The sequence below is a fragment of the Mustela nigripes genome, chromosome 5 (assembly GCF_022355385.1).
Source record: "Mustela nigripes isolate SB6536 chromosome 5, MUSNIG.SB6536, whole genome shotgun sequence".
NCBI lineage: Eukaryota > Metazoa > Chordata > Mammalia > Carnivora > Mustelidae > Mustela > Mustela nigripes.
Genome location: NC_081561.1, coordinates 104389681 through 104401740, shown reverse-complemented (window position 1 = coordinate 104401740; position 12060 = coordinate 104389681). Strand labels below are relative to the sequence as shown.

General features: G+C 34.8%; 1 protein-coding gene across 8 annotated transcripts in view; it reads left to right on the top strand.

Moving 5' to 3' along the window:
• Positions 1-12060, top strand: part of SNAP91 (synaptosome associated protein 91) — a 152168-nt gene that overhangs the window by 79045 nt on the left and 61063 nt on the right. For all 8 annotated transcript variants that reach the window (XM_059401002.1, XM_059401004.1, XM_059400997.1 and 5 more), the window contains exons 10-13: positions 1249-1319; positions 6221-6248; positions 9235-9344; positions 11329-11447. In XM_059401002.1, the coding sequence (XP_059256985.1) occupies positions 1249-1319; positions 6221-6248; positions 9235-9344; positions 11329-11447 (328 nt within the window). The remainder of the gene's footprint in view (positions 1-1248; positions 1320-6220; positions 6249-9234; positions 9345-11328; positions 11448-12060) is intronic.

Below are 12060 nucleotides of genomic sequence, written 5' to 3'. Positions count from 1 at the left end.
TGTTAAGATGGTTCATGAATCTATTAGTGAAGTGAAAAAAGATACTAAATATCCTGAACTTTTAAAATTAAAAATTCTTAATAAGAATTTTTAATTTTAAATTAAAATTAAAATTAAATTAAAAAATTAAATTTAAATTAAAATTAAATTTAAATTTAAATTAAAAATTCTTAATAAGAATTTTCAAATTCTACTTGATTTTGTCATTATAGTTACCATGTGAAATGTACAGTTATATGAATTTCCTTGAATTCTGGGAGCTATTTTAGCAATTAGCATAAAGGTCTTCAAAATTAATTTCATATTAATTTGAAGGATAATTATTAGAATTAAATGTATCTATAAATGTGCTTAAATATTTTCATTCATGGAGTACTGTTCTCTGAATGCTTATACTGCTGTTTAGGTCTAATTTAGGTTAAAATTACTTAAAGATAACATTAAGTTTCTAATGCTTAAGGAATAGTAGGGAGGGAATACATGTATGAACTTATTATTTCTCTTTCTAATATGTAGTAAAATGCCATCGTTTTGTATTGCCTAAAATGTTAATATAAGAACAAACATTCAGGTACCTTTTAGTAAAAGAGTTGAACTACATTAAATCTTCTAATACACAGTAGTTTAACATTACCACATTTACTGAAGTTATTTACTTTATTATGTATATAAATTAAATAGCTCAGTAATAAGAAAATCTTAATTGTTGTTGACTATTAAAGATGTATCCTTTTCTCCACAACTATCATTTTCACTACCCCCAACTTTTATTTATAGTAGTAACAATTTTTCCTAACATTTCAGTCAAGTGTAGATAAATGAGATTTTACTCTACTTTCAGACCTCTGTAAGTTTGTATTTAGGCACTTGTATTTTTTTACTTGGATACAAATACCCATTCCTTTTTCCTTTTTCATGTGGTCTTGTGGAAACATATAGTAGACTCGATCTGAGTTTACTGCATATAAGTAATGTCACAGAAAAAGTCTATCCAATGTAATCTGTACACTAAAACCACGCTGTAGCACCACTGGCTGCGCAGTAGAGTTAATTGCATGTAAGACGGGCCTGTCTGAGATTCCATGGGATTTAAATATTTAAGTGCCAATAGAACCTGGAATGCAATCACCTCACATCTGTAGTGGGGTCCACCCACAGAACTCCACCACGCAAAGTTACAGTGATGTTCCAGTGTACTTACTTTGAAAGAAAGCAATGCAGACATTTATTTTTACTTTCTTATTGTAGGCTCCCAGCAGTCTTATGGAGACCCTTGAACAGCATCTAAATACATTAGAAGGAAAGAAACCCGGAAACAAGTACGCATTAGTTGTATAATTCTCAATAAGATGAAAAAAATGCTGTAGTCGTTCTTTGTAAGAATGAGATGTATCATGGTACCACTTTTACTCCTACAGTTTTAGGGTATGCTTTATTGTAATTCTTCCAGGTTTCCTCAAACATCCCGTCTGATTAACCTAGGACAGTGTGACCCCATGTAGAGGCAATCTGTCTGCAGGCTAATGCAGCATATTAGTAGTTTGTACTTAGGTTCCCTGAACTTCCTGATGTATATACTTTCCCTTACAGGGGATTGACAATATGCTGAAAAAGAGTTGTTCATGTTAAAAATTGAGTCTGTTATCATTGGGCATGAGTCACAGGTAGCCTTGAACATTCTGTTACATTACGGACCCTGTTGTGAAAAAAGCCAAGCCACAAATAGAGTTTTCTGCATTTTAGACACTCCCCACTTGAAACATTTCGGCATGGCATGCTGCTGGTATTTTGCTCAGGATCTTTTTTATATAGTGAATATCAATCAATCAGCAATAAGTGCAGTTTTACTAGATTTGCATACCTTTGCGCTTGGGCACATACATCTTTTTACTATTTTTCCTCATGGCATGCAAAAATTTGCAGGTTCCATTTCTTTTCTTCTCTCTGGAAAGCATCAGACCTGTCTCTTCATATGACCCAGTGCTTTCGAGTCTTTGTGCCTTGCTCAAAGATTATAAATCTGCTAGTCTTGGATGCTTATCCTCCTGGTCTGTGTGTGTGTAAATCTTACCCATCCTGGGAGGGCTATCTCATTAAGCTTTCCTTAATCATGCACTGCATGTGTTGTGGACATTTTTCCCCCACATGTGCGGTTTAGATAGATTTTCTGATTCTGAAGTTTGAGGACAATTTTATATTTCATTATCTCCACCTGTAACTGTCCCTACAGAGTCAGTTTGAAATCTGCCTGTTGGTCGCAGCTTTATGCTTGTTTCATTTCCGTTGACAGCAGAAGTTAACAGAAACAACCTATGAACTGATCATTGCAGGGTTGTATGCTGATGCTCGATTTTGCCTGGGATAACAGCCATCGAAATGCAACTCCTTTCTGTTTTCTTCTCTCTCAGCATTTGCCCAGAATCTATTCATGTCCTGATGTTACTTATTGCTTGTTGTTTCATTAGCTAAGTGTCATTTCGGTCTTCTTTTCCAAGTTAGTATAAAAATTATTGCATGTTTTAAATTTTCGACGATAGACAACACTGTAGGAAACGCTCAGGCAGTTATGGTGGAACTGTTTGGTATAATGCATGACAGGACCTCCCAGGGACTCTGTTAAGATTGTTACCACAGTGCAAGTGCAAGGTCTACCCCTCCTTCATTGTGGCCATGGATGGTCAGACTTTTATAGACAGGTTGATGCCAACTAAAAAGACATGAGAGTGCATTAAGAGACACGGGAGTGAATGCATTAAGAGGCCCACTTCCAGGGATTGCTGGGGCTACTCAGTATTGGAGTATCTAAGAAGCCAAAGGAGTTGTGTAGGATTTAAGCAAAAGGAGCCAGGAAGCCTAACAAATGTCCCTGCTCCTGTGGTGAAAGGATCTTTGGTGAAGGAAAGATGTATATCCTCAGGACTTAAAGCCTCTCCCTTGACAAGGCAATGCAGAATGCTTGGTGAAGAGTCAGCTTTTCTGTATTCTTGTCCCTTCAGAGTCCCCTGCACCCTGCACAGAGCCACAGTTTCCCCGTGGTACATCTGCCAGTACTGTGGTCACCAGAAAAAGCCGCCTTCCCGGGGTGAATTTCATGAGCCCTAATTTCAAGTCTGCATTCGCCCTCTTGTGGCTGCTGGAAGCTATCTTTGGAAAACAGCTTTGTACATGTAGTTATATTTCTAAGGGTAGGGAAATAGAAATCCAGTGATCTTGTTTTGAATTACCTTTGATCATAATGTTTCTCTCTCCTTTAAAATCATTTTATGCTTGTCATTTTTCTTTTCTGAATTGGCCGAGACCACATACGAACTTGTCTTTTGCTTAGTCCCTATTTTTAAAATAAATGAACTATATATAGTAGTTAACTGTGTTCTTCTTTGTATGTTTGTGCTTACCTGGGAACTTAAGTGAAGGGTGAGTACTACATTGAGTGACTTTTTGCATTTGGTTATTACTAAAAATGCAAAAAGCACTCTTAAGACTTCACATTTGGTATTTAGAACATTTAAAACTGATTCCTGTCCATTTTTTTACACATCTGTGTTTTTTCATCATACTTTTTTGTCTCACAAGGTGACTGGCATAAATGGTTTTACTTTATTTTGGTCTTCTCAAATCAAGGCTAACAATCTCACTTAGGTGTATGTCCATTCTTCTTAGATTTTTGAAAAAAGTTTTTTTATTTGATTAGTAAACAGAAGATGTTCCCATGGCATATGGCAGAAGTGCCAAAGACAATGTTACAAAGAAAGTTAAAATTGTTTGTCTTTAAGAAGCAGTATAAAGTGATTCTAATCTCTGAGACACTGAAGCATTTTCAAATGTCTGCTATAAAAATATGCATACTCTTTACATTTAATGGCTTTTATTCACTCATACTCATTTTTGAAGTTTTATGCAAATACTGTGTGGTATATTTGTATACTGTGTGTTTCTTTGATTCCATAAAACAAAAGAGAAATTGATTTCATTTTACATGTGGGTTTACTAAGTACTGAGGATGCAGGAAACCTTATAAGTCGATTGTAATTAAAATTATTTGGATGACATAGATAGGTTTTTCACATCTGTATTTTGTCTTTTTGTTTGTATTCTGGCTAGCATTTATAGCCAAAATTATGTAGAGATTATTGATGTGGATAAGACATAAAAAATTCCCTCTTTTGATGACTTACTGTTAACATCCTGGAAATAAACCTTGGTATTTTCTATGTTCATCATAAAAACCCACAGATTTATTTGTAGAATTTCACAGAATTTGGAATAGGACTACATGGATAATTCATTCTCTTTTAAAATTATATTTGTGCTTTATTCTTCCCAGTGCAGTTCAGTATGTACTGGATTTTTCTTGTTGAAATCATTAAAATAAGTATTAATTTTTACTAAGTGTCATTATATATATATATAAAATATTTTAGCATTTCTTATAAAGGGTGCATGACCCATGGTAGGGTAGTAGGGTGGTAAATCAATGAAGAAAGGTAAAAGGAAGAGAGGAACCCACGTGGCACGTCCATCTGAATTTGTATCAGGACAAGCTGGAATGTGAACCGAGCACAGGCTCTGGGCATCAATACAGACTCAGACTAGAGTCCTAAATCCACCATTAAAGAATGCTAAGTCTTAAGCAAACTATATACTTCTGTGAGTCTCGAGCCTTCAGATTTCAATCAGTGATTAATGATGCTTTTTAAGGCTATGGCATCATAGGGGGTACATACCTTTGGTTCTGACCACTTAGATGAAATCATGGCAAAGTCTAGGTGTGGGCCATAGGAACAGAGGTCTTTCATCCTGACAATTTAGTTTTACACAAAATAATTTTTAAGACTTTTGGCTCATTTTTTATACAAAGAGTACATGCATTCTTATTCTAAAATTCAAATAAAACTCAAATAATACAGAAATACCAGTGCCTGCAAAATGCCAGGTACTGTGTAAAGGGCAGGATTCCCTTCAAAGAATTTACCCTGTAGTGTAAAAACAGACAACTAAACAGAGAAATAAGATACAATGTGGTAAGTGGAATGGTGATTAGACAGAGACAGACTTTAATTTATTTGCTTAGTCGATGGGGTAACTACAAGTGTCATTTAGTAATGGTGCTCATATAGGAGCTTGGCAAATGATTTTGTGTCAGTTATGATATTTATACTTAGGTTTGAGGATGATAATTTTTAATAGCAGGTATTTGCAAATAAGGTTGAACATAAAAAGTATTAATGTGAAGTGTATTATTAAATCTGTTTTGCTACACTCAATAAAACAAAAATTCATGATATTGTACAAAGTGTCAGTTACTAAATCTCTGCTAATTTTTTTGGCTAGTGCTTCTTGTGTTGTTTTCTCTGTAGATGAGTAGAAAGCTGTCCCTGCCATGCTCTAAGACTCTGACAGTAGGCTTCCTATCAAAATATTTTTTATTTTATTTTATCATTAATTTATTTTTCACCAACGGGGTTGGTAAAATGTAAGCTGTTTAGGTAGTCGTTTCTGAAACCCTTTGCTAGAAATGATGTACAGGTCAGTGCTAGCAATAATCTCACTTAAAAAAAAAATTTACTCCTTTCCAATTTTTCCTCACTTCCTTAGAAACAAGCATTGAGGCTACTGTTCTTTTTCAAGCTCCCACCAGTCCTGACAGGATAATGGGAATATTTTCCATAATAGCTTTCATTGCAGCCATGAAGAAAACAAACCAGGAGTATATATGTGGAAGTCGAGACACATTTCAGGCACACGGCTCATAAGGATTTTTAAAATTCCGGTGTTCTTTTAATGTATCACAATTATGATTAAATAAATCACAGTGTACCTTAACGACTTTTCTAACTTTTAAAAGTAATGAACCAGAGGGTTGTTGTTTTTTTTTTTTTTTTTAATTCTGTAAAGCCTTATTTTCCCCAAGTCTGGGCAACATTTTTGAAATTCTAATTTTTGTTGGATGCAGGCAATAATGATCAACTCGAAAAATTAAGTTACTAAAAGTAGAGAAAAAAACATCTGTTTTAAGAACTTGTAATACCTAGCAATTAACATTGATAAAGGATGTCATAATTGAGTGAAGGATAAATTATTTTTTTAAAAAATAGTTTATCCATTGCTAAAACATCTGTGTGTAAACTAGTTAATGCTTGTCCAGGTGATATCAAACTTAAATGCTTCTACAGATGTATCCATGTATATTCGGTTTTAATTTTTTTTGTTTGCCTTTTAGATCTGGTGCTCCCTCTCCGTTAAGTAAGGTAAGTTGGCTGTTTGTTTTGTTTTGACCATTTTAGGAATTTTTGAATGTACAGTTCAGTGGCATTACATACATTCATTTTGTTGTACAACCATCACTATTGTCCATTTCTGGAACTTTGTCATCAAAACTGGAACTCTGCACCCTTTCAACACTAATTCCACATGCTTCTCCTCAGCCCCAGGCAACCACCTTCTACTTTATGACTCCATGAATTTGACTACTCTGGTTACCTCAGATAAGTGGAATCATACAGTGTCTGGCCTTTTTTGACTGGCTTATTTTATTTAACGTAATATCTTGGGGGATTTATTTTTGCTGTAGCGTATGTCAGAATTTCCTTCCTTTTTAAGTCTGAATAATACTCCATTGTATGGGGGTGCATGGGTGGCCCAGTCAGTTAAGCGTCTGCCTTTGGTGCAAGTCATGATTCCAGGGTCTTGAGATCAAGTCCCACACTGGGCTCCTTGCTCAGTGGTGAGTCTGCTGCTCCCTCTCACTTTGCCCCTCCCCATCTCTCTCTCTCTCTCTCTCTCTCTCTCTCTCAGTCTCAAATAAGTAGATAAAATCTTTAAAAGAAAAACATTCCATTGTATGTATACATACATTTACTTCTTCCATCCGTCAGTAGGCCACTTGGGTTGTCTTCACCTTTTGGCTGTTGTAAATAATGCTGTTGTGTGAACATTGGTATATAAATACCTGTTTGAGTTCCTGCTTTCAGTTTTTCAGGTATCTACTCAAAAGTGGAATTTCTGGGTCTTTATGGTAATTTTATTTTTAATTATTTGAGGAACAAAAAGGTAAATTTTGTGTATTCTATTTTATATTAGTTTCTCTATCTAGTGTAGTATAGCAGTGTCTACATAGTCCTCTATTTGGACTAAGTTTTTTTTTTTAAGTAGGAGAAATTTTCATACATTTATATTACAACTGAAAACAAACTAGTTACAAAGAACATACATATTCTAAATCCCAGCCTTGTGAGATAGAACACATAATTTTATATGTGTTTGAATGATAAAGAAGTCAGTTGTGGTTGAGTGTCTTTCTGCAAGCTTGCCTTTTAGACACTTCACTGTCATAATTTTAATAACTCTTTCTCCTCCCTCTTTTTTTAATCATACGGAAGGACAGGATTGGATTATGGTTATCAGTGACAATAGTACTTATTTCCCTAGGTCTGTAGCTCACATTTGCCATCGTGTTTTTCAGACAAAAATGTAATAAATGTGCTCTTTCCTCTGTGATAAATTTCCATTCTGTGTTTGCTGTTATTACAGACATGAAGGATGTCATTATGATGGCACTGGTGGTTTTCAGATACCCTGTACTGTGTCAGTATCTGGCTGGCTGCCTAAGAGTCCCTCCAGCAGCTCAAGCCAACAAAAAGCTCCTTGATGATTCTAATGTAAAACCGGGTTTAAAGTCATTATGTCTACAGGAAAAATTCCAATGTACGACTGCAGAATAGAGTGTGGTAAAAATTAATGGCATCATTGGGGATGGTCTATTTCTACATTTTGGCCAAATTGAATTTTATTGACATTTTCTTTTTGTAATAACAGGATTCTTCTGGTTCTGTTTCCTAGCTCTCTCATTTCTTCAGGGCTTATTGTTACAGAGCAGTTTTTAGTGAGCCTTTGAAGACCTTCATTATACATTTATGTTGGTAGCTTCATTGTTGGTTTTAAGTTCTCAGTGGTAACTTCATAAACATTACTTTCTAAGCTTATTTACATGTTTTGGTCTGAAAAAACCCACAGATTTCTTTTAGAAGAGTTGTCAGTGTATACAGTGGAGAACATACAAATTAAATTTGTTTGGTCTTTTCTATTCCTTTGATGATCTTTCATATTCCATTCAAAAATTTTGAATTTTTGCTAAAGAGAAAGGCCTGAGTTGACGTTTTCTGAGCGGCAGTATCCATACTGCTCATGAGTTGCTAAATGCTTAACATTTGTACATCTATTGAATTTTGACTTCTTGGTTCTCGGACAAGTAGATACTAGACAAATACTACTTAAGTCTGAAAACCCCTCACTATAATCTCCTCAGTCCTTTTTCTTAATCTATACTTTTTGAAACTTTCTTTAAGTTTGGTCTCTTTGAAATTAGGTGTCTCTTTATAGCAGTATCTGATAGCCTTTGGTTGGTCTTGGTCTTCATGTTTTACTTGCTGTTTATCACATTTTCATTCACAGTAACTATCAGTGGATTGGTTTGAGATGACCCTTTAATCTTTCTCTTGTAAATACATGGAGAATTAAATATACCACATAAAGGGAAATGGAATTAGAATAGTTACCTCAACAAAAATCTTAATTTGTAATATATTAACTGACTATTAAGTTCTCTTTTAAAAAATAAACCAGTACAGGACAATAAATGTTAGATTTTATTTCACTTTTTAAATTTTATCTATGTTGTATTAGTGATAGAATATAGTCATGTTACCTTTAAACTGTCAGTGACCTGAGTCTTACTTATAAATTGTTCACTGCCGTCTGTGAACTATTTCAAAAGTTTGATTTCTAGAACTTAAAGACACTTGAGAAGATGTTATGTGAATTCTGGTTAGGATGCAAAGGAAGAAGAATGTCCTTGGTTTTATAGTGGTTATTCCAATTGATAATTGTCTTCATTTTTAGCAGCTGGTAAGATCTTTCCTGCTAATTTTATGTTTAGGAAATACCAGTTAGCCTTGATATAAATTACATAAGTGGAAGTCATTGCACTTTTAAGCCATATATTTTAAACATAATTTTATATAACTTGCATTTAACTTTTAAAATTTGAAAACTGTGTTGTCCAATATTGATGATTTATTATAGTTCTCCATCTCAAATTTTCTTGAGTTTTTTTCCTCCCACAAGGAGTTACCAAAAAATGGCTGCAAATGTCAGAGGTCTGCAAAGTGGCGGTCCTGTTGCTGTGTCCTTTAGATTCGCGTTTGACTAGAGTGTGTTGTGCATCTTCACTTTCAGTCTTCTCCAGCCACAACTGTTACGTCTCCTAATTCTACACCAGCTAAAACTATTGATACATCCCCACCGGTTGATTTATTTGCAACTGCGTCTGCAGCTGTCCCTGTCAGGTTAGTTAATGAGTATGCACTGAGCTGTTTATTAGTATTTTGATTAGGCTTTTGTTTTATTTTTTATGGACTTAACCCACATGTTTTCACAAAATGAAAGCTAGTCCTAATAGCATATGCTAGTTTGGGCCATATTTAAGTTCACATTTTCTATAGTTCCTTAGGCCTGTATTCTCAAAGCATCAGAAAGACCTAAGCTGTAGAAATGATCTTCTTGCTCCCACATTTAGGAAAGGAGGTAGAAGAATGGTACACACACTTCAGAGTCTTCTGAAGTTGTGAAGATGTGGGAAAAAAAATACAAAAAAAAAAAAAAAAACTTTGCAGCTCTAGGCCCGTTAGCTGGTGCCTATGAGGATTTCTTGACGCTGGTGATACGAAGGGAACACGGGGATCTTCCTAATCAGCTTTTATAGCACCTAAAGGCCAGAAGAGTAGTGAGAAGGTGGAGACACTGTGTGTTGGGTAAAATCTCAGGGCTGCCTCAGATGAAACCCCAACTCTCAGTGGTTTCCTCAGATAATAATTTTAGGTCGCCTTTTGTTTGGTTCTTTCATCTTGAGAGGATGTATCTGTGACTGATTATGAATGCCCTATATTTGGAGACCTGAATTTTGAACTGAGCAATAAATCCATGCCGTGTACCCATATTAACTATGTGTGTTACCCTTACTTGCTTAATTCTGCTGTTTGTAATCACAAATTGATAAAACCAAGTCTTTTTTGCCTCTATACTAAGATAAATTGCTTCTTCTCAAAGCTTTGATTCAGGTCTTAATCATATGTTTCCCTATCCTGGCTCTTAGACCGTTGTGTTTATGAAAAGGAAATCAAAACTAAGCTGTTTCAGGTTGTTTGAAATTTTTTAAAAAATTGATTTTTTAAGATCTAATTTATCTTTAGAAAGGAAAAGCTGAAATTGCTATTTGTGAAGAAAAGTGGGGAATCTGGCACCCCGGTGGCTTGGTACATGGTTTGGTAACCTGTAGGTCAGTGTTTCAAACCTGAATGAAACACCTGGGGCCATATTAAAATAAAGATTCTTATATAGAAGATAGGAGTAAACCCCAAATTCTGTACTTCTAACAGTGTCTCAGGATGTTACTAGTTTGAAGACCACACTTTGAATAGCAGAGCTCTAGGCTCCTCCTTGGAACTTCTGTAGATGGAGGAGCTTTGAAAAACACAGCCCTATCTGAATGAGAATAAAAAATACAGAAGTATTTTAGGTGAGTCCTCTTTTAGGCAAATGTGATATGTTATAGTTTAACTTAGAAAAAAAGGTTTATTAGTGATTATTCATTTTAATATTCTTTGCTTTATAAATAAATTCTTAAAGCAAGAATTTTTTTCATACAAAATTTTTAGAAAATAGAGAAAAGGGAAAGATTACCCCTAAATCTCTTACTCTAATACCTTTAATATTTGGAATATGCTTCCTTTTATCACAGTCCTCTTAACCAGCATTTCAGCTGCTGCTCAGTGGACATTAATATATTTTTTTAAATAATTAACATATTTTATTTTTTAAAAAACCCTTAATTGAAGGATTTTGGTTTTCCCCTTTAATTTCTGGCTTATTTGTTGAGAGGCCCTGTGCTTAAAGAATGGTTTATGTGTTATTGTGTAGAGAGCAGAAGTTGGCAAACTATGGCCTATGGGTGAAACTAACCCACTGTCTGTGGGTTAGTTTTATTGGAACAAAGGCACGTTCATTTGTTCATATTTCATGCTATACTGGCAGAGTCAAATAGTGATAGACAATCTAGCCCACAAACTAAAATATTTAGCTTCTGGCCCTTTACACAGTAGTTTGCCAACCCTTGGGTTAGAAGAACATATGCTATACTTTCCAAAATATTATTCTCTTATTGGATTTAAAGATTCCAAAATCTTTAATGCTTTCGGCATCAGTCTTCATTTAAAAACACCTCTACATTATAAAATTCTAAAATCTGATTTTGAAATTGTATTGTCCTTTCAGCACTTCTAAACCATCTAGTGATCTTCTGGACCTCCAGCCAGACTTTTCTTCTGGAGGGGCAGCAGCAGCCGCAGCACCAGCGCCACCGCCACCTTCTGGAGGAGCCACGGCATGGGGAGGTGAGTGAAACGAGACAGCCATGCTGTTTTTCTATTCAGTTGTTTTTATTCAGGCTGTTGTTGTTATACTTACCTTCTGGTTGTCCAAATGTTGCTGGAAACTTGGAGAGAAAATGCTAAAAATGGCACCTATTGGTTTAAGTATATACTGAGAGAGAGACAGACAGTCTCTCTGTAGTAGTCATATAGTTTTTATTTTAAGAGTTGAAATGAGGGCAGTATTTTTCTTTGTTATTCTAAAATTCTGATTATTTTTAACAATTGGTCTCTAGAGAGAGTCAGGCATTAGAGGATTAGAGGATTAGGTGTTCCTGTGAACTTTTGAGATTACTCAAAGGCAGCACCTCTAATTTGATTTGTTCAGGTGTAGCCTCCTTCCTGAATTCCTATATGCCTAAATTGGTTTTAATTCATATTGTATTTGACTTCAAGCAGTTGAAATCTGGTATACAGTCTTGTTTGTGCTGGAAAAGATCCATACTCAGCTAACTGAAAAGAATCACTTTTCTAAGTGCTTGATCCCCATTTTTATTCATGGATCTTGAAAAAATTAAAATTTTATAAGCATTTGATTAAAAAGAAAATTAAATAATAATATAAAAATAAGTTAATT